Raw genomic sequence first — 23,317 nt, 5'->3', positions numbered from 1 at the left:
CCGGTGGCGGCGCTTGCCTACACATAGTTATTCCTGCTGTCTAATATCTATTAGAAAATATATTTTCATTGATTATTCGCATTATTTGCCTTTCATGCATCGTCAAACTATCTGGACCGCAGCGGGTAGAAGAAAGATATACTGTGAGCGGGCACGAATTTGTAGAACAACCTTAGGCCTTACCTTCGACGGAGGGATGACACTCGGTCCTCACATTAAGTCGGTAAGCGACCGAGCCGAGTTCTTACTCGGTCGACTCTACCCTATGATCTGCAAGCGAAGCAAATTGTCCCTTCATAACTAGGTCACACTCTACAAAACTTGCATACGTTCTGTCATAACCTATGAAAGTGCAATCTTCTTATTGTGGCCACCGCTAACTACTTATCCGACCCAGGCGGGCAGGCAAAGCAAAGCCTTTTTTTTTTTGGTCAGGAGGAAATCGCTGGACTTCCGCCCTCCACTGGGGATGGAGGGCGGGGCATGTCGTAGTTGAACCGACTAAAACCTCTGTCGCTCAACAACCAGCATCCAAACCTCGCATGAGACAGAACTCATGAAAATGCAAAGGGGGGAAAGTGAAGCGTTTAGTGCGGAGCACATCTCTCCCATCACCCCCCCCCCTCGGGACGCCGGACTGGCGGTCGTCGGTGCCACGACCACCAGTCCTCTCGGTCGGCAGGCTATTCGAAGCCCGCCCAGATGGCACCGGTTAGAATGGTCTATCCTACGGAATACCCCGCTGGGTCAGAACCAGCGTGGGTCGAGGATAGCCGGCCTTCCATCACCCGGATGCTCTTGCATAAAACGCGTGCAGAGCAGATTGCACGTCGTCTTCTTAGGCCCCCTTCGCCTGTCTCCAGGCCGACATATGAGGGAGACCCGAAACACTTAGAGGGCCAGGGCTTGGGCGAAATCCGCGTCCCTGGCCCCCGCTCGACGGCGATGGGCCTGTGCGTCTCTCACGCGCCCCGCCACCTCCTTCTGCGAGATGGTGCACTCGCAGAAGTCGAGCATCGCCTTCCACGACTCGTCGTGACCGAGCATTGATGCCACAACACTCGGCAACGACAAGTCGTTTCCTATTTTTGCGACGAGGACACGGCGCCACCCCTCCAATGCGGGGCAGGCGACGAGCGTGTGCTCCGCCGTGTCCAAGTCGCAACCACAATGGTGGCACTCTGCTGTCGGCTCGGCTCCGATCCGGTGCAGGAACTCACCGAAGCAACCATGCCCAGTGAGCACCTGCGTGAGCCGGAAAGTGAGGCGTCCTCTGTCATGATTCACCCAATTCACAAGAACCGGGCGAATCGCCTCGACGGTCCTACGACCAGTCGAAGGATCGGCCAGCCGTCTGGACCATGACTCCAGCACGGACCGCCGAGATTGGGCCCTCCGCGCTCTGACCACACTGGGTTGGGACGTGCCACGCCCCGGACACAAAGGTCAGCCCGTTACTGATAGTCAGCAGCGAGCGCCTCCGCCTCCAGGACCCGAGGCGGCGTCCCAGCCAGTACACACGCCGCCTCGAAAGAGATGGTGCGATAACCACGGATCACCCTGACCGGGATGGTGCGTTGCGGCCGTTGCAGCAGCTTCGCTACCCCCACGGCCAGAGACTGGCCCCACACGGGTGCCCCGTATAGGGCCATTGATCGCACCACCCCTGTATAGAGACGGCTCGTCACCTGGTCAGGCCCCCCGACGTTGGGAAGGAGCCAGCTTAACGCGCCGGCCACCGCCAACAAACGAGGGACCAGATTCTGAAAGTGAGCACGGAAGGTCCAACGACTGTCCAGAATGAGGCCGAGGTACTTCAACTGCACCCCGACCCCGATACGGACGCCTCCAGCCACGACATGGGCATCGACAGGTGGCACTCTCCGGGGCCTGTGGAACCACATGGCCTCGGATTTACTGAGCGCCACGTCGAGGCCCAATCTCCTGAGGTTGAGCCCGTGAGCTCACCTAAATTTTAATAAATACAAATTGGAGGCTGCGTAATGACAGTAAGAGAGTTTCATTTTTGTAGAAAGCCTCAATGCAAATGGCCTTGTTCTCGTATGTTCTTTTTTCTTGTTTGTGCTTTATTGTGTAGGCTAAAAAAATCTATCGCACCTTAAAGTATGTTAATAGAATGAAAACAAATTGTCTAATTAATAAACAAACCTTTATTGAATTGATTTCTTTCAAGACAGAAAAAAAAATTAAGATATTTTATTAATGGGGTAAAAGTACACGCTATGTTGTATAAATACCAATATTATATGTAAATACGATAAGTAAAAATTGAAAAGACTTATTTCCTGAATAACTGTTAAATATCTATTTTTACTGTTCTTTTAAAAGCATATCGCGAAGAGTTCTTCTTAATATTTTGCCTCTAGGATTTCTTGGTAATTCATTTATAAACCGAATACCACCTTTCAATTCCATATATGGTGGAACCTGAAAAAGGCAAATTATCTATACTAATATTATAAAGCTGAAGAGTTTGTTTGATCCTGATAATTACAGGACCATTCTGGAAGGCTACACTTTCGAACAAAAAAAAAGAAACAAGAATTATCAGAATCGGTTCAAGCATTCTCGAGAAATCGGTGAACATCTATCTATATATATATATATAAATGAATTGCTGTTCGTTAGTCTCGCTAAAACTCGAGAACGGCTCGACCAATTTGGCTAATTTTGGTCTTGAATTATTTATGGAAGCCCAGAGAAGGTTAAAAGGTAGATAAATATGAAAATACTCGGAATTAAATAAAAATAACAATTTTGTTTTCCCTTTGATGTGTCTGTCCCCCGTCGGACGGATTCCTTTTGTTTGTTTTAACTTTATTTTATACAAAAGTTTAGGTCTTTTATTTATCGGTTGAGGCACTACGAAGTCTGCTGGGTCAACTAGTACATAGATAAAAATTGTGGTCGAATTGATAACCTCCTCTTTTGAAGCTGGTTAAAAAGCGTGATTTCGGTACCTTAAATAACTTCTTAACATTCTTTTATTCAAAAATATTTTCATTTTCTACGTCTCTTCATTTACTTAGAAAGTATCAAATTTAGCGTTATCCCAAAGTAACTACCTAGTCTTGCCATAAATACTGAGACAAAGGAAAAAAAATCTATTGCAAATAACATTTATTACTTTTACAGTGTGTTAGTTTAATACATAAATATAAAACAATTTAAAGTATAAAAAGCTTATTCGAAGTTGTCTCCATTGGCTGCAATACAGTCCTTTAAACGTTGAGGCCAGTTATCAATAGAAGCACGCACTCTTTCCATGGAAAAAATTTTCACTGCCAATCGTACGGATTGTTTTAGGGACTCCAAATTAAGATGACGTTTAGAGCAAGCCGTACGTACTCTCTAAAACAGACCATAAATCATAATCCAACGGATTAAGATCGGGACTAGACGACGACCAGTCTTCAGCTCTGATGAAATCCGAAACGTTCGTTTCCAAACAAGACTGCGTAGACCGAGCTTTATGACCTGGCGCCGAGTCTTGCTGGAAGGACCATTCTTGATTATTGAACATGGTATTGTTAAGGGGCTTCACTACCTTCTCAAGAATGGTATCTTGATACACTTGTGCCGATGTTTTGATAACTTTTTCACAAATTTCGATTTCACCAAACTATTCTCTTTTAAATTATCAGTTGAGAAATTACCAGTACGTCTCTTATAGCTGCAAGTCTAAGTCATCTTTTAAAATACGCGACATGGTTCTAGGTGCTATCTTCATCTCCCGAGATAAAATCTTTTGCTATCGGACAGGATTTCTTCGAATACTTTCCCTTACTGCTTTGACCACCTTTTTTGTACGAACACTACGTGGACGGCCAGATCTTTTTCTGTCACAAACAGAGGAGGTCTCATTGCACCTATTATTAGCCCGGTACACAAACATTTTACTAATACCAAGCGTATGGAGGGTTTTAAAAATTTCATTTGGCTCCATACCTACTTTGTGTAATGCAATTACAGCGATTCGGTTCTCTTTATCACCCCACTCCATTTTAATATCGCAAAATATTGTACAATGTATTGGCGCCAAAATGAGAAAACTCAATGAGAAATCATATAAAAATGACAGATTCCACTTTCAAATGTAATATTTTGTTTATTTTTAATTGTAACAGTATTTATGGCCAGACTAAGTATTCCACGCGGACGAAGTCGCGGGCAAAACCTAGTATATATGTTGGAGTATTTCTACTTTCGGGTAGCGACATGGTAAGCGGGCGGTCTTCGTAAGTCAATAAAACCAGAAATGTTAACTCAGAGCGTATATTACGCAGGAGCGTTCCGTCTGATACGGCGACTCGCTCGCTTCTGAGCTCGAGAGACAACAACGGAGCGTTTTTATAGCAAGGTATCGTGGTGGGACGATGTTGTTTACGATTCTTATCTTGCACGTGTTGTTTTCGATGAATGCTTGCACGTGTTGTTTGTCGTCCCATCTTTATTAGTCATGAACTAATGGTTTATTAAAACACGCGCCGACATATATACCTAGTCAGGTCATAAATTCTGTAACATGTTTAATGTAAAATAATTGAAACAAGTTTATTCATTATGTAACCATTCATATACCAAAATTAACTTAATAAAACATAGATTCTTATGACACTAAAGTTTATTTTTTGAATACAGGCCTTCAATCTGCGCGGCCAGTCGTCTATCGCAGCACGAAAGAGGTCCATGTTAATATCGGCAGCTGCCTTAATCAAGGATGTCTTGAGTGACTCCAAATTGGGATGAGGCTTTTGAGCACGCCTTTTCCTCCAAGTGTTGCCATATCTTGTAATCTAACAGATTCAAATCTGGACTGGAGGAGGGCCAGTCTTCGGGCCGGATGAAGTCGATTTCACGCGCCGCCAGCCAGTCTTGTGTGCTCTTCGCTCTATGAGCTGGCGCCGAATCTTGTTGGAATACCCAGTGCCTGTTATTGAACATGGTATGAGAAACAGGTTCCACAAGGTTCGTCAGGACTGTATTTTGATACACAACTGCATTCGTTTTTACACCTTTCTCACAAAAATGTACCTCTGTTAAGCCCCAATAAGAAACTCCCAACCATACCATGAGCGAGGATGGAAAATGACCTCGTTGGACACGCGAAATACGGTTGCTCGCTTCTTCACTACTGTGTGCGTACACCTTATCATTTTGTTTGTTGTAGCTCTCTTCTACGGTAAAATTTTTTTCATCCGAAAAAATAATTTCCCGATATTTTTTTCCCGCGTACCGCTTCAACAAAGCGCGGCATCTCTTCAGTCTCAGGTCCATTAGACGAACATTCAAACGATGTCCTGTTTTTCTTCGATATGCCCGAAGCCCTAAGTCTTCATTTAACACCCTTTTCACCGTGGTTCTGCTTAACCCCTTGTGAAGGGCCAAAAGTTTCTGCTTACGTTTGGGATTTCTTTGAATTCGCGCCTTCACAGCTTTTATCACTGCTGGAGTCCTAACAGACCAAGGGCGACCACTTCTTGACCTGTCATTTACACTAGAGTCTTCACTGTATCGTTTGATGGTACGATAAACGAATCTTTTGGTTATATTCAAAATTTTCAGTATGTTAAAAATTTGAATTGGCGCGTAACCGCAACGATGCAACGCAATAACTGCAACACGGTCTTCTTTAAGCGTCCACTCCATATTTAAAAATGAGTAAAATTCTAAAAGTATACATTTTTATTTTCATGAACAATTCGAAATTCGAATTCAATGAACTTTTTTGTGGCCAGCATTCTAAAAGAAAAGTTTTTACTGTGTGACAATACTTATGACCTGACTAGTTATATACGTACTTATGTATATAATATGTACGTACTTCTGAAACCACAAAATCAATTAATTCCTGTTCGGTAACATTAAATCCTGGGCGCTTTACTATAAAGGCTGTTGGCAGTTCATCGTACTCTGGATTAGGTTTTCCGACCACACCCGCCTCTTTCACTGCAGGATGGAGTAACAGGATAGTCTCTAGTTGCGTGGGTGGAACCTATAAAGCAATAAGGTTAAAAAAAAAATCTAGAAAGCAACCTGTTTTAAATATCAGTTTTAATTTCTGAATCTTACTTAGAATTAAGTTATTACAAATCAGTAAGTATCCCGATAGCTATACTCTTTATTATGGTTTTTAGAAATATTGACCTTTATATTATATACCATCATCTAAATTTGACCAATATTTGCCATTGATAATTAAAATGTTTAGTTTTAGTAAGTTTAATAAGTAAAATGTTTAATTTGTACATGTCAGAATGAAAAAAGAAAATCTAAAAATAAAAAAAGCACGCTTTAGTAAGGAACCGAGATAAAAGTTAAAATAATCAAACTAATAAAATTATTGTTTTGTCATCGGTCTTTGACACGTGTGCAAAATTTCAAGTTAATCTAACGTTACAAATTTCGTTACATATATAGACCAAATTAGTGAAAGAGTGCTAAAAATGGGGAAAGTACTGGATTGACCTACCTGGTCTCCTTGATATGAAATAATTTCCTTTAATCTATCGACAATGTAAAAGTATTTGTCTTCGTCGTAATAACCTAAGTCCCCCGTTTTGAAGAAACCTTCCTCGTCTAGGTAAATTGAAGGGTCTACTCCTATGTAACCCTTCATAAAAACAGGTCCTTTAAGGCAAATTTCGCCACGACGATTTGCGCCCAGTACTTGACGGGTTTCGGGATCTACAACCTTCGAATAAAATATTCTATTTCAGATATTATATCAATATCACGAAGTGGCTGTGAATGTAGCAAAGACTTAACATAAAATATCGCAAGGACTGATCGAGCGCATTCAAGGTACATAAAATATTTCTCAAAACCTACGTTAAACGGGCTTGTAATGGTATCTACAGTGTGATTACAGTAATTGAGTTCGGATTGGATTCGGATCGATACTCGATGCGTTCGGATTGTCGATAATCCTAATCTTTCGAATTGTTTAGAATCTCTGCGTCTACAGATTAAACTTTGGTTCTCTTTGTATTTTATACCTTATAGGTATAAGGATTACTATTAGGATTAGGATTAGGTATATTAGAGGTTGAATAAGCACAGGTTTTTGATAGGTGATTCCGATATGGCCATTTTGTCATTCCATCAGCTTATCATACCTTAAATCATTTTCATTCTTTTTCAGAAAACTCTGCGCTCATTTAATTATTCGTCAATTATTATTTCTCTCTGGAATAAACTCGCCTTCACAATCCTTCCCAAGTTCTACAGGCCCGTTACATAAAAGAGGTTTTAAAAGAGTATTCCGCAAGAGTAACCAGCAGCATGCCTATGCCCGTAACAATTATTGATGACCATGAACAGGGGTGGCCACTCTCCATTAGATGCGTCGTATACTCGTCTGGTTTCGAAATATAAGTCATAAGTTACAATTTAGGAGATTTAAAATTATTCAATCAAAGTGTTTATAGTTGCTTTGCGTCGCTCTTTTATACATAGTTTTTAGTTGAAGCTATAGTGAAAAATACATAGTACAATATATGTCTCTGAAGCCGCGCCGGCATGATCATGGCCGTATCACAGTAATTTTGATGTATCTGGAACCTTTTTTTTATATTACTTAGATTGGTGGACGAGCTCACAGCCCGCCTGGTGTTAAGCGGTTTTTTTTTTTTTTTAATTAGTCACCCTTCATCACAGGGCGTTACTGTTTCCCCTAACATAGGTCAGAGTCTTTTTACATCCGATTCGTATTTAGATTTTAACTTACACCCTATCCATTCTACTCCTTCTTTGGGAGATCCTACTTTGGCCTACTATTATTTATTTTATCTTTATTAATATTTCGTTACTGACTACTAACAATATTTCATCTTATTCTAATAAACCCCACCTGTCTTATATATATTTTATTATTAATCTATGTCCATTGTTGCCATATCCTTATTTCTCTTACTATTTCATTAACCTACTTATATCTATTACATGTTTTCTTGTTCTTTTTGCACATCTTACGTTTTTATTGTTACTAATAATATATACTATTTTATTATATATTTTAGTAATCATTTACTGCTTATTTCTATTTATTACTATTCTAATTACTTTTTTACAATATTCGATCAATTTGCTTCTATTTTTCTTATCTGCTAATATCAATGGTAGGTTTCTTACTTCTATATTTAAATCTATATGTTGTTCGGTGTCAAATCTTTCTTTTGCATGCACTGGACATTCTATCAGCACATGCACAATGCTTTCTTGGTTTACAGGATCACAAACACACGCCGGGCTCTCTTTGCACCTAAATCGATGTAGACACTGTGAGAGCCCGCCGTGTCCCGTGAAAACCTGTGTGAGTGTGGAGTCTACCTCAAGCCTTCTTATTATGCTATAGGAGCTTTTTACATTCGGAAAGAAAATCTTTGTGACCGATGCCGTACTTTCGGTTGTGTAACGTAAGTCCCATTCGTCAACAGACCCCTGTCGGATGGTTCTCTTGGCGAACGAGACCGGGCAGCGATCATAATGCGGCTTGCATTTTAAGGATAGAGCCGCTTCCTTTGCAAGTACATCCGCCCTTTCATTTCCTTCCAACCCAATGTGCGCTTTAATCCAAAAAAGTCTAATTTCTTAGTTGCGTTCTGTTATGGTCTTTAAATTTTTAATGATTTTGAACGCTAATGGGTGGAGAGATTCGCCACTGGCGATGACATCAAGGGCGGATCTTGCGTCGCAGAAAATGTTATATGTAGCAGCCCCACCGCTCAATACCTCCTCAGTGGCTTTAAGGAGCGCCAGTAGTTCCGCCTGGTAGACGGTGCAGTACGACCCCAGCTTCAGTTTTTTTGTTTTGATCTCGCCGGTTCCCTCCCATATGGAGAGCGCCGCTCCGACTTTGCCCTCAATTTTGCTTCCATCCGTGAATATGCTATGGCACTCACGGATGTGACTCTCGAGCTCTGCACCATCTGTCAGGCTTCTGTACTCCCAGCGCTTCCGCCGAGCCGGATGATCCAGGTTGGCAAAAGCCACAGGACGCTCCATCCCTCGATCCCCTACCACAGCCTGGGAGTGCCCCCTCTTTGTCTCATACAGCATCGCTGCTTCTCTGACCCTTATATCAAGAGGGAGCACTCCGGCGAGCAGCAAGGTCGAGTTCAGAGATACCGTCCTGTAGGCCTTCGTCATCCTCTGCACAAAGCCGCGCTGCACCGAATTGAGTCGCCTCCGCACACACTTCTTTCTTGTTGCAGGCGCCCATGCGCTTGCCGCGTACAGCATAATCGGTTCAACTACTGCGTTATAAAGAGTCCTAAGAATTTCTGAATTTAAGCCCCAGTGTACTTTGGCGACTCTACTGAGACGCCTGTAGAATCCAATGGCCTTTTTGGAAATTTCCGCCACATGCCTGTTAAAGGTGAGCTTATTATCTATTATAAGTCCCAACACTTTTAGCTCGTTGGTCAGATCAATGTCCACCCCTCCCATATGCAGGATTGGGGAGTCGTACTTCAGTCTCCGTGTTATGACCATCGCTTTGGTTTTATGAGGTGCGAATTTCAATTTATTTCTTACTCCCCAGTCCCGTACATAGGAGAGGGCTTCATTATCTCTACGCTGAATGTTCGCTGTTTCTCCATCGAAGACCAGGATGATGTCGTCGGCAAAGGCCTGGCAGTAGAGTACCGGGTCGAGGAGCAGATGGGACCTCCAATGGATCCTTGTACACATCCTTTGGTAGTCCCTTTCAAGTGCTCTCTCCCGGCGAAGCGAACCCTAACTGTGCGACTCTCGAAGTAGCTATCTACCATCCGTCTGAGGTTTTTCGGGCATTCTTCCTCCGACAGTCTGACCCTGATAGCTGGCTACCATGCGCTATCGAAGGCCCCCTCTATATCCAAGGAGATGGCTGTGACAATAGTCTTCTCTTTCAAACGATCTCGGATGTAATTTACAAGGGTATAGAGGGAGTCCTCGGTGCCCCTCTGTGGCATAAAACCAAACTGTCGGGTACTCATCCTAGGGAGCAGATACCACTTCACTCTCCCCACGACCATTTTCTCCAGAATCTTCCCCATCACCGGCAATAAGCCTATCGGTCTATATTATTTTACGTCTGTGTAGTCTTCTTTCCCGGGCTTCCGGAGGACCACGACCGTGGCTTCCTTCCAGATGGTCGGGAAGTGGCCGAGTTGAAGACATCTGTTTGCCAGTGACAGGTACAGCTTCGGATTTTTCTGGATCGCTTGCTTGCAGATGTCAGCAGTCAAACCATCCGCTCCAGGGGCTTTCTTTGGATTAAAGCTTTCTGCCGCCGTTAAAACTTCATGTACTGTGAATGGCGGATCCTGATAGTCATCATCCTGTCCTCCATTTATACGGTCGGCTGCTTTCCTAATCGATTGATGTTCTGCGTTGTCTTCTTCTGACTTGTCTTCTGGGTAAAAGTTTTCTGCCAGGTGCTTCGCTGACTCCTCCTCACTTAGGGTTTGTCCTCGGTAGATTAGTGGCAGGTCTTCCTTCTTCACTGACACTTTTCCTATCATTCTGTAGACGCCGTTCCAGATGGTTTCTTTGGTCTGCTTCTTACAGAACTCCTTCCAGCTGTCTATCTTTGCTTTCTTCGCTTCATTCTCATATAATTCTTTTGATTCCAGGTACTCCCGGACGACCTTGGCTCTTCGTACTGGCGCTGCACATCGGATTCTTCTCCTTCTGGTGGCGACTCCCTGCTTCATTTTGGCAAGTTTCTCGGACCACCACGGTAAGTTCATGCTGTTTTTAATCTTTATTAATGGTATGGCACTATTACTAGCCTCTGTGACTACTTCTGTATATTTATTTATTACTTCGTCTAGCTTTGTTTTTTCCTTGATATTTCTTATTTCTGTGTTTGTTAGATTATTATTTTCTATTAATTCTTCGAGTTTTTCGTTAAAATATGTCCAGTTAGCTTTATTTGTATTATATTTCCTAGTTGTTTTTGATTTTGCTTGTGTATACTTATCTTTGCTTTTCTTAATTACGAACGTTATTGCGTTGTGATCCGAGCTCGCCATGGTGTCATCCACCTTCCAGTCGCTTATCAGACCAATGATATCCTCCGAGCAGGCTGTTATGTCGATGTGACTGGTGAGGAGCTTACCTCCTCTAACTGTCTCGAATGTTGGAGTTTGGCCATCGTTGAGCAACTGCAATCCCCATTCTCCTAGCATGCCTAACACTTCCTCTCCCCTGGCGTCGGTGCCTACACTGCCCCACCACACGCTTTTCGCATTGGTGTCGCCCCCTATAAGGATTCCGCGAGATCCCAGTGTTTCAACCACTTTCCCCAGCTGCTCTAAGTGTGGCCCAATGGGCTTATCCGACTCAAAGTAGAACGATACGACCACTAAATTGCGTATTCCAGTGTAGATCTTCACCACTGTGATGTTGGTCGTGGTTAGGGATGGACAAGGAGTCACTACCCAACCGTCATTGAACACAGCAATGGCTGACTTGATAACAGCCCCCTGCCCGTTGATCCCCTGGAAGATCCTCACACCCCGATGGTCCCTCACTCTACCCTGGCTTCCCACATACGGCTCCTGGAGCAACGCTACGTCAACCCTCCTCTTCTTTGCTTCCAAAAGAAATTCACTAGTCGCTAGATGTTTGCGCTGTAGATTGGATTGTGCAACGAGGGTCGACACAGCGCCTCTTGGGGGGATGATCTGATCTGGGTTCCTGGAGTCCACCTTAGCAATAAGTCACGGTAGATCTTGCCAAGGTCTTCCGTACTGGACACTCTGGGCTAAAGGCATTATGCTCGGCTTCACCGATTTTAGCCTTCAAGCAGTTACAGCACGACGGAGGCACCCTCGCCATCCAGTCAGCGCATTCCGACCTATGATGCGCCTCTCCGCAGTGACTGCAGGCATCAATTTTTTCCCGGCAGAACCGCTTCCCGTGGCCATATCCCAAGCACCGCGAGCACTGAATCAGGGGAGACTGATCCTCTACCCTGACCCTTTGCACATCTATATGTACTAGCCCCGCCTCCGTGAGCCGCTTCCATAGTTTTGGTGGCACTTGTATTGCCACATGGGATGTTCAAAGTTGAGCTGTCCACACTCACATCCCCCAGAAGATGTTTGTTCTGGTTAATTAGTGCTCGCACTATATCTTCGTCCTTATTATAATTCAGGACATCCTTCAATTGTACCATGGGTTCCTTATTTTTTATCTCCTGGAGGTGTAAGTCCTTTCCCTTTGTTTTAATTGTTTCTCTTATTTTTACTAATTCTTCTTTCGATTCACAGCCGACTATAACTTTTCTATCTTTCACCTTTCTTATCCTGTCTATTTTTATCCCTTCCTCTTTAGCGTTGAGGGTTGACCTGATCTTATTAAATACGTCTTCCCCTGTGGCATTCTGGTCGTCTGAGGAGATCACGACGGAATGCCTCTCCGCATTTCCGCGTTCTTTCTCCTTTGTGCCACTGACAACGCTTGCGTAGCTCCTATTTTCTTTCCATTCTGTCCTTTGCTTTTTTATTTCTTCACTTAGTTTTTCTATTTCTTCTTTGTTTTCCTTTAAGAGTTGGCTGTGTTCGTCTAATGACCCATGTCCTGCGGCGTAGAGAGGGGTTTGCTCCAGCTGTTCCGACAGAGCTCGAGTATGCCATTTGCATTCCTCTAACGCAACGTGGTGCTGTTTGAGGCCGCCTATTAGCTGTTTCATGAGCTCTGTCGGCGCTTCTGGGCCCGGTGATATGTCACCCTCGTTACCAGTCCGAGTGACCATGCTACAGGCTTCTGTCGGCCACTTGTTGGTGGCTTGGGAAGCCTTTTCGCCTTCGGCTTCTTTCACCAGCTGGTAGAGCCGTTCGATTGACCTAAAAACTTCTTCTTTTATCTCCCGTTTTAGGTTTTTGGAGATTTCGAGCTCCGCCTTGCTTTTCATAAGGCACGCTTTAGCCTCTGCGGTTTTGCTCGGAAATCTCGACGGGACTGTAATTGGCGGGCTGTCACTGACTCTTGCCGCCTGTTTCCGTGGGTCAGCTTTTGCTTCCTGGGCGATCAACGCTTTGGTCTTAGGCCTAGGAGGGAGCGGCTGAGGCACAGCTTTTGGTGGAGATGGTGTTTTTGGCCTTTGCTGCTCTTTTTCGACTATGGGGGGCCAATCACCAATGCTGCGCCTTACAGACGGACCTGGCTGTCCTTCGAATTCAGACTTGTCCTCACTGCCGTTTGGTTTTTTAACTGGTGTTCTGATGCCGAACATTTTACGGTGAGGGTACGAGGGTCGACGGGTACTCAAAGTCAAATTGATATTTTGGGATCCCTGTATAGGGGGGATCCAGTCAAGTCAAACTATCTAAATCAAGTCAAAACTATTTAAACATTTTGTTGAATAAATATGGTAAAATAAAAATAAAAACTGAAAAATAAAATAAATGTAGGGGGTTAGTTACATATATTGTTATAATATATGCAGTCTGGCCTAAAATTTCCCAACTCACGCTGTTTCCAAGAAACAAGCGTTTTTTGTCTTTTTGCGGTTGGTAACTTAGTTCTGAATTATCGCGCACGGAAACCGCTCGTCCTAAAAATCTAATTTTTCTACAAAAATATTTAACAGCATAGGGCCAGCAAATATACAAAAAATTGACTTATGTTGTCACTGAAAAATTTAAATAAAAACACTTATAATAAAAAACAAAACTGCGCTAAACTTTCCGAGTCTCTATCTCCGTCAACACTTGTCAGATTTTCAATCTGAAGGTGCCTCCCAGCTGCTCTCCTTGGTGTCTCCAAAGCCTCGTTCAGAAAAATGGTCTGGCGGTACAGAGTCAATGACCACGTTGCCACGTGGTTTTTGTTTTTCTGGCTGTCTCTCTGTGATCCTACACAAGAGAAATCTGAAAGTTGGCAGGATTGTAGAGCACCAGGATGCCCTCCGTTCCACAGTTCAAAAAATGTGGGTCGTCGCTGAAAATCGCGAGATAGACAACTTTTTATTTTCCAAATTTCACAAAAAATCACTTTTTTGCCGATTATTTTTTGTGGCCACAACACTAAAAGTCATGAGATTTTCACAGGCATGTGCGCCTTCACTTTCCGCTTCTTTTGATGTATAGCACGTCAATATCCGAGAACTTTTCACTATTTTTACGATTTTTCGAACGCGGAGCGTCGTATTTTCGTGGCGCTTGGACTCGCGGTTGCGCTGCATGGGTGTTAAGTGGTTACTGGAGCCCATAGACATCGCATTAACGCAGAAACGCATTACTGCTTCACGACAGAAATAGGCAGGGTGGTGGTACCTACCCGCGCGGACTCACAAGAGGTCCTACCACCAGTAATGACCATAAGCACAAATACTTTTTAAATAGTTAAGCTTTATTACTTTTTTTTGCCCTGGCCCTCTAAGTGTTTCGGGTCTCCCTCACATGTCGGCCTGGGGACCGGCGAAGGGGGCCCAAGAAGACGACGTGCAATCTGCTCTGCACGCGTTTTATGCAAGAGCATCCGGGTGAAGGAAGGCTGGCTATCCTCGACCCACGCTGGTTCTGACCCAGCTGGGTATTTCGTAGGATAACCCATTCAAACCGGCGCCATCTAGGCGGGCTTCGGACAGCCTGCCGACCGAGAGGGCTGGCGGTCGTGGCGCCGACGATCGCTGGCCCGGCGTCCCGAGGGGGAGGGTGATGGGAGAGATGTGCTCCGCACTAAACGCTTCACTTTCCCCCTTTGCCTTTTCATGGGTTCTGTCTCATGCGAGGTTCGGACGCGGGTTGTTGAGCGACAGGAGGTTTTAGTCGGTTCGACTCCGACATGCCCCGCCCTCCATCCCTAGTGGAGGGTGGGTGTCCGGCGATTTCCTCCTGACCAAAAAAAAAAAGCTTTATTACTTTTAGTATAATGCCAGGTGTAGCCTTGCCAACGCTCCCGAGTTTAGTTCCTTTATCGCCCCAGCACTCTGAACTTAATTCTCCAGCTTCTGTCATCCCATATCCTTGAATTATATAATTTACTTTCGGTAATCTAAAATATCGAAATTAAGTAAAATAGTATAATTATTCAAACTTTAGGGTCTCTACGCTAACTATAATAATGTATTTTTAATTTAATATCTATATTACAATAATTACTTCATTGGAAACTAAATAAATTAAGTTAATTCTCACCTTTCTTTCACTTTTTCCATGGTCTTAATATGAAGAGGGCTTGCGCGTGAATAAATTATTTTTAGAGAATCTAAATTGTGATTTTTTACTTCATCATTTTTCGAAATATAATGGACAAAAGATGGCACGAGAAATCCAATGTTAACCTACAATAATAAATATTCCAGATATAATAATATTTTTTCGATTGATTGTTTTAATGTGAAATAGTTTAATGAAGAAACATTTTTATCTTACCTTCATAAGTTCAATTGTTTTAAGCATTGCAGCTGGGGTCGGATTATCCACGTAAACAATTTTCTTCCCCTTCGTTAAAAATTTATACGTCATAAATGTATCGTAATTATGATACCATTCACCAAAAACGAAAACAGTCTGCAGAGATTCGTAGCTGAAACTGAATATGTGCATTGTAAATAGTTACAAGCGAGCATTGTTGCAAATAGAGAATGCAGAAAGAAGTCGTCGAGGCCAAACATTTTATGTAGGGAAAAAATGCTTCATCATCGTCATCATCATCATTAGCCTTTATCTGCCCACTGCTGGACATAAACCTTCCCCAATGCCTTCCATATAACGCAGTCCTCCGCCTTCCGCATCCAACGACTTCTCGCCGTGCGCACTAAGTCATCGATCCACCTGTTTGCTAGCACACAATCTTCTTATCAGCCCATGGACGTACACTGCTGGACATAGGCCTCCCCAAGCCTCACCACAAAGACCGGTCCTGCGCTGCCTGCATCCAGCGGATCCCCGCGAACCTCAATAGATCGTCGGCCCATCTTGTGGGAGGCCTACCGACGCTACGTCTTCCAGTACGCGGTCGCCACTCAAGAACTTTCTGGCCCCAACGGCCATCCGTTCTGCGAACAATGTGTCCTGCCCACTGCCACTTCAATGTCGCAATCCTTTGGGCTATGTCGGTTACCATGGTTTTCGTGCGAATCTCCTCATTTCTGATTTGATCTCGCAGGGAAACTCCGAGCATAGTCCTCTCCATTGCTCTTTGGGGGACCTTGAGCTTTCTCATAAGGCCCATTGTGAGCGATTATTGGGATTATCCAGAGAATAGGCAGCAGCGTTCTCCGAGTATCATAACAGCACACTGCGATCGCCAACCCGCATGCCAAGCGTGGCGATTTTGGCAACCCTCCCCCCCCACATGGCTGACACAAATAGCACACAATACGATATAATAATTGCACATATTACTTACTTAGAAGGTAGACTGCTTAGTATACAATTCATGTGACTTAATTGAACTCCTTTCGGCATACCAGTAGTGCCTGATGAATATAATACAGCTGCTGTATCTATTTGTCCTTGAACCGGCGTCGGTTCAAACAGATCCACATCGACATATTTGGAAGCTAATTTTTTTATGGAAACCACACCCTCGCTGTTGTCTTCCAGAGTGAAGTACGTTTGTATGCAGTCAAAACTTTTTAAGACGTCGCTGTATGTCAACCAAAACTTATTTGAATAAATAAAATATTTAGGTTTCACTACGCTTAGTTTGTGTTTTAACGAGGCTGCAAGAAAATTGTAAGGATTAGTGAAAGTGTTTTTGTTACTTGACAATATAATTACGCGTTTGTTAATGGATAGATGTAGCAATTACTTTCTATTATGGTGTATAGGTGGCTCCAGTCAATACAATTGCAAGCAAAGTCGGAACAAATTCATTGTGTTTTTGCGACCCGAGTGCCACTGTATCTCCTCTTCCGACTCCAAGGCTCGTCAAAGACGCGGAAAGGTTCACAACATACTGTGCGATTTCTTTGTACGATAGTTTTTCACCTGTATCAGCATTTTCCTGAAGAAAAAACACACTGTTAGTTGTTTGTATAGTACATGAGTGTCGTCTCTTGCTAAATAGGCGAGTTTGCTCAGCTAATCTAAGAAAAATAATCGCATGAAACAGTAAGAAAAATACTAATATTTAATATAAGGAAGCTTTTAGATACTCACTATTGCAATTTCGTCATTCCACTGTCGGATATGTTCCAACATGAATTGCCCAAAATTTAAATGTGCCGGTACTTGAACGTTTTTATCACCAAACACAAAATTATAATTATACGGCATTTTCATGTAGATTTTAAACTATAGAGAAAAGAAATAGAATACTGGTAATTTTTTTCCAATTAGAAACGACTTGAAACAAGTTATTGACGTAGAAAACAAAACATGTCTCCACACTTGCAAAAGAAGCGTGTTTCTAATGCACAACTGTAAATTGCAAATAATGTTTCACGAGTAATTTAAACAAAATTTTTATCTATGATAATCTTATATTTATTTAACATACATACATTACCCAGTAATAGTTCTTTTCTGAATATATATTTCAAACCAACAATCTTTTAATTTGCATGTCAAATATCACATAATCATTTTGAATTAAACACAGCAAACTGAGCTACTGAATTTTATTTTATTTAACCGCGGGATTGTGAAATTGTCTAAAAATCTCTTGTTGCTATGCATGTCCAAATTTAGTTTTCTGGTATAATTATTTTCTTTTATATACTAGCCACTGATCTTCTAAGCATAGTATAACCATTCTTATGTACAATACCGTTATACTGTACTAGACGATAAATATTGCGCATCGCTCTTTCGGACGAGACAAATTTCAGTTTAGTAGAGTTAACTTTGCCGCATGAAGCACTAACAGTCCGGTATTAAGACCACACGGTATTGCAATTATACAACGACTGATCAATATCACTTAAGTAATGTACGACAGAGATAACGCTTTCCGAAACCGAAATTAGGCCAGTATATTAGCGGTAGGCAGCGGCTTGGCTCTGCCTCTGGCATTGTTGAAGTCCATGGGCGACGGTAACCACTCACCATCAGGTAGGCCGTATGCTCGTCTGCCTACGAGGGCAATAAAAAAAAAGTCTTTTTCTACAGACCAATGTACAAAATTTATCACCGGGTACTGTACGAGGTATTCTAGAATGTTCCAATATAGAGCTTGGGCTATCAAGAACAAGGATTGAATGAAACAGTTTCTTTACTATGTAGACTTTAATAATAATTGTGTCAAGAATTAAAATCAAATGGTGAACTTTTCTCATTTTATGGGACGGAGTCATCAGGGATACGACGCAAATTAGCTGACATTATATGCTTACGTAGCTTGTTTATAATATAATAGATTTTTTTGATATAGTTGAACTGTTATAGATAAATATATGCACCGAGTTTGGGCAACAGTTTATTTAAATGGTATATTTTGAAAGCATCAATCTTGACCCCCGCCCGCTCCTGCATATCACACGACTTCCACAGTCAATATACTATTCGTTAAAAAATCGGTGGAATCATTTTCCCTAAATGAATTATATTTGAAATTAATTTAAGGTCCACAATGCACACTGATTTTTAGAGTTGATATTCGTTTTTATAAATTCTTTTTATACAGTTTTTTGTTTTTAATATTGTATTTTTATATTATAAGTTTTTTTTAATTACCCTTTCTGTGCAGACGACTCTACGGCCCAACTGATGGTGAGAGGCTACTGTCGCTCATGGACGACAGTTATGCCATGAAAGTTGTAAGGATATTCCTTGAAATAGCGGCAACACGCAAACCTGTGTCTTCAGTGACAGCTCAGCTCAAGCACGCTTCCAACTGATGACTTTTAATATATCACATTTTATGAAGTATTCACACCTAGAAGGGTGACTTTCATAATATTCTTTGATGAGATTTATGTTGAATTTTAATATAAGTAATTTTTTTCCAGCTGTAAGCCAAATAAATAAAAACGATGGGTGTCAACTTACTAAGGTCGTCTACCGTCATCATGTCCGTCACTGCACCGATAAATAGTCATGCATTGAAGGGCATAACCGTCATACAATAAAATTAAGACTTTGACCTCAAGGTCTCAAGATACGTCATAGCATAGTTACGATGACCAGGGATTTTGGTAATCACTGATGAGACCGCTAACAGCATATCTAGTCGTGCTGGACTACTGAAGGCTCAAAGACTATTTCAACTATTTACAGATTAAATTTATTGATTAAAATTAGAAACTAGTTTGAAGTGCTAGTCAACTTCAAATTGTATCCATTTAATTTTATGAGAAATCTTAGAGCATTGAAGTTTTGTACGATGTACGCTCAAGTCATTGGAAATTCAACTCGAAAGCAGTAAATTACTAAGTGAGGTATCGATTGTTCTCGGACAATAAAGGGCACTGCACCGAGATTCATTGCGTCGGATATTTATTGGAATAGTTTTTAATGTACGTAACATTTATTGTTTCTTGCTTGTTAAAAATAAATGAGTTGCTCACTGCTGTAATATGAAAAAGTTTCATATTTTAGTACGTCTCACAGCTTTTGGGTACAGATATTTTATGAACACTAGTATTTTTTTCGTATTTCACTGTCTAAATTTTCAGCATTTTGTACACAGAATCTAACATATTCCAATTATTCGGTCTAGGGAATAGTCCATAAGCATAATGTCTGTGGTATTTGGATATACAGCGTTTTATGTTTAGCTGTTTAGCTAGAGAACTCTAAATTGCACCTTCCTTTAGGATAAGACCTCCGGTGCATTCGTATCTTGCGATGCGGTGTTCGAATCCCGCTGGCAGGTACCAACTTTTAAAAAAAATATACTTCACAAATGTTCACGATTGACTTCAACGGTGAAAGAATAACATCGTGTAATAATAATCGAAACCCGCAAAGTTATAATTTGCGTATTTACTGGTGGTAGGACGTCTTGTGTGTCCGCACGGGTAGGCACCACCGCCGTGCCTATTTCTGCCGTGAAGCAGTAATGCCTTTCGGTTTGAAGGGTGGAGCAGCCATTGTAAGTGCTCCGCTGAACACATAACATCGGGTGGGTTGTGAGCTCGTCCACCCATTTAAGCAATAATTTTTTTTCTTAAATAATTTTGCTAAAAATATTATTGAAATGTTTTCGTGTTATGAATTATTTTCAAATCATTAAAATATTCTTCTTCTCAAACTTAATTTGAAATGACCTGCCAAACAACTAAGAAGAGGTCGAGAGAACTACAAAGCAAAACCGACAATTTTAAGACTCATATTATTTATTCATGCTAGCATTTCTAATACTATAGATTTCGGTAACGTTTCCTATACGCCCTGTATACTACTATACTTTGTCTAGCTATTTTTAAGTCTTAAAAACATACAAAATAAAATAAAAATTGCTTTCCAACACACACGTAATACTTAAATCTCAGTTATTGGTTTCCACCGAAATGTACTTATGTTCATTACTTATCTATTGCCAACGGCAATAATTATAATTCGCTAATCGAATCATTAAGATTGAACATCAAACGGCATTAATTTTAACGTACGTAATCTGTTCATTGAGAAACATATTTATCACAAACTGTATATCTATTGATATAATAATATGTCGACGCTTGAAAGGCAAACGTGACTAAGCGACAATGCGTGAACTTTACAGTAGACTAATTTAAAGTTGAAATTATACCTGAAAACAAAATTTATTTTAACGAATCTAGCTGTAGTCAGTAGAATCTAGCTAGTAGCTATAGGATTGAAATGATTTTAATAGACCTAGAAATATATATATACCTAGTCAGGTCATAAATTCTGTCACATGTTTAATGTAAAATAATTGAAACAAGTTTATTTATTATGTAACTATTCATATACCAAAATGAACTAAACAAAACATAGATTCTTATGACACTAAAGTTTATTCAAAGTGACCTCCGTGATTTTGAATACAGGCCTTCAATCTGCGCGGCCAGTCGTCTATCGCAGCACGAACGAGGTCCATGTCAATATCGGCGGCTGCCTAAATCAAGGATGTCTTGAGTGACTCCAAATTGGGATGAGGCTTTGAGCACGCCTTTTCCTCCAAGTGTTGCCATATCTTGTAATCTAACGGATTCAAATCTGGACTGGAGGAGGGCCAGTCTTCGTGCCGGATGAAGTCGATTTCACGCGCCGCCAGCCAGTCTTGTGTGCTCTTCGCTCTATGAGCTGGCGCCGAATCTTGTTGGAATACCCAGTGCCTGTTATTGAACATGGTATGAGAAACAGGTTCCACAAGGTTCGTCAGGACTGTATTTTGATACACAACTGCATTGGTTTTTACACCTTTCTCACAAAAATGTACCTCTGTTAAGCCCCAATAAGAAACTCCCAACCATACCATGAGCGAGGATGGAAAATGACCTCGTTGGACACGCGAAATACGGTTGCTCGCTTCTTCACTACTGTGTGCGTACACCTTATCATTTTGTTTGTTGTAGCTCTCTTCTACGGTAAAATTTTTTTCATCCGAAAAAATAATTTCCCGATATTTTTTTCCCGCGTACCGCTTCAACAAAGCGCGGCATCTCTTCAGTCTCAGGTCCATTAGACGAACATTCAAACGATGTCCTGTTTTTCTTCGATATGCCCGAAGCCCTAAGTCTTCATTTAACACCCTTTTCACCGTGGTTCTGCTTAACCTCATCTGAAGGGCCAACAGTTTCTGCTTACGTTTGGGATTTCTTTGAATTCGCGCCTTCACAGCTTTTATCACTGCTGGAGTCCTAACAGACCGAGGGCGACCACTTCTTGACCTGTCATCTACACTAGAGTCTTCATTGTATCGTTTGATGGTACGATAAACGAATATTTTGGTTATATTCAAATTTTTCAGTATGTTAAAAATTTGAATTGGCGCGTAACCGCAACGATGCAACGCAATAACTGCAACACGGTCTTCTTTAAGCGTCCACTCCATATTTAAAAAATGAGTAAAATTCTAAAAGTATACATTTTTATTTTCATGAACAATTCGAAATTGGAATTCAATAAACTTTTTTGTGGCCAGCATTCTAAAAGAAAAGTTTTTACTGTGTGACAATACTTATGACCTGACTAGTTATTTTCGCATCGAATATGGTTATTGCCTATCATTTATGTACAAAGCAGTTATTGTCGCTTAGTCACGTTTGCCTTTCAAGCGTCGATGTATGTAAATAAATATCTTCTCTCTTGTTCATCAATACAACTTATATATCTTTTCGCGAAATAACGATTTAAAATTGTAACCGCATGTTTTGGAACGAAGTTCCTTATGGGACGATACGGAGGGATACCCTAACCGGGAAAAAACGTCCGTAACGTAAGATTTTTATTAGTAATCCACACAGTGTACAACTTAACTTTGTAATAACGTACAAATAATAACATATTTTTTTAACATTCATTGACCACGATCTCAGAGCGTTCGTTTGCGCAATACACTAACTCTTATGCAAACAACCGTGAATGAAGTGTACGACAATAAGTTCGCACGTTACCGAATGACCGTGGGTGTTGTGAAACCTCCAGTTTTATTTTCTCTATACCTCGAATAGAACTTACAATTAATATTTTTATAATAAGGAACTTCGTTACTTTTTTTGCCACGTACCATCCGGCTTTGGAATGAACTCCCCTCCACGGTGTTTTCCGAGCGCTATGACATGTCCTTCTTCATACGAGGCTTGCGGAGAGTACTTTATGGTAGGCAGTGGCTTGGCTCTGCCCCTGGCATTGCTGACGTCCATGAGCGACGGTGACCACTTACCATCAGGTGGGCCGTATGCTCGTCTGCCTACAAAGGCAATAAAAAACGAAAAAACAAAAAAAAAAAAACATAACCCACTGAGTTTCTCGCAGGATTTTCTCAGTGAGTCGCGAATCCAATACGGTAGTAGATTTTAGGAGTAGCTAGCAATTCTCTCAAGTTGAGCCCGTGAGCTGACCTAATAGTCCACGTGAACTTGAAATAGCCCCTTAGGCTACCAACGATTAGGTAGGGAAAAAAACGTATGACAATTCTACCGTTCCCGCTTCAATAGAATTAAAACTATGACCCCGATCTCGTTTCCCAAAGTTGGCGATGCCAGTTATGTTACGTTGTGATCCCAGCGGTTATATTGCCTCTTCTTCTCAATCGTGTCACTTTTGATAGAATGGTCGTAACCGTTATGCAGTGTTGGAGGGAGCAGACTTGATGCGTTTCACGATCTCCCGCCATCTCTCACTACTCGAGGCCAATCTGCTGCTCTCATTTAGAGGACCTCCCACTGCAGTTTTAATTTGGTCGGTCCACCGCATTTGTGACCTCTCGCGCGGTCTTG

General features: G+C 41.8%; 1 protein-coding gene across 1 annotated transcript; it reads right to left on the bottom strand.

Annotated features, from left to right (window-relative positions):
- Positions 1 to 2,153: 2,153 nt before the first annotated feature.
- LOC105841660 (uncharacterized) lies at positions 2,154 to 16,772 on the bottom strand (the record flags this gene model as incomplete). Its single annotated transcript, XM_038011515.2, has 7 exons — positions 2,154 to 2,448; positions 5,846 to 6,016; positions 6,494 to 6,715; positions 14,880 to 15,012; positions 15,156 to 15,301; positions 15,393 to 15,552; positions 16,372 to 16,772. Coding segments are annotated over 7 exons (1,350 nt in total), but the record flags the coding sequence as incomplete, so codon positions are not given.
- Between the last annotated feature and the right edge of the window lie 6,545 nt (positions 16,773 to 23,317).

Source organism: Bombyx mori, chromosome 6 (genome assembly GCF_030269925.1).
Source record: "Bombyx mori chromosome 6, ASM3026992v2".
In the NCBI taxonomy this organism is placed as follows: Eukaryota; Metazoa; Arthropoda; class Insecta; order Lepidoptera; family Bombycidae; genus Bombyx; species Bombyx mori.
Note: the sequence above shows the minus strand (reverse complement) of the source record. Positions and strands in the feature narration are given on the sequence as shown.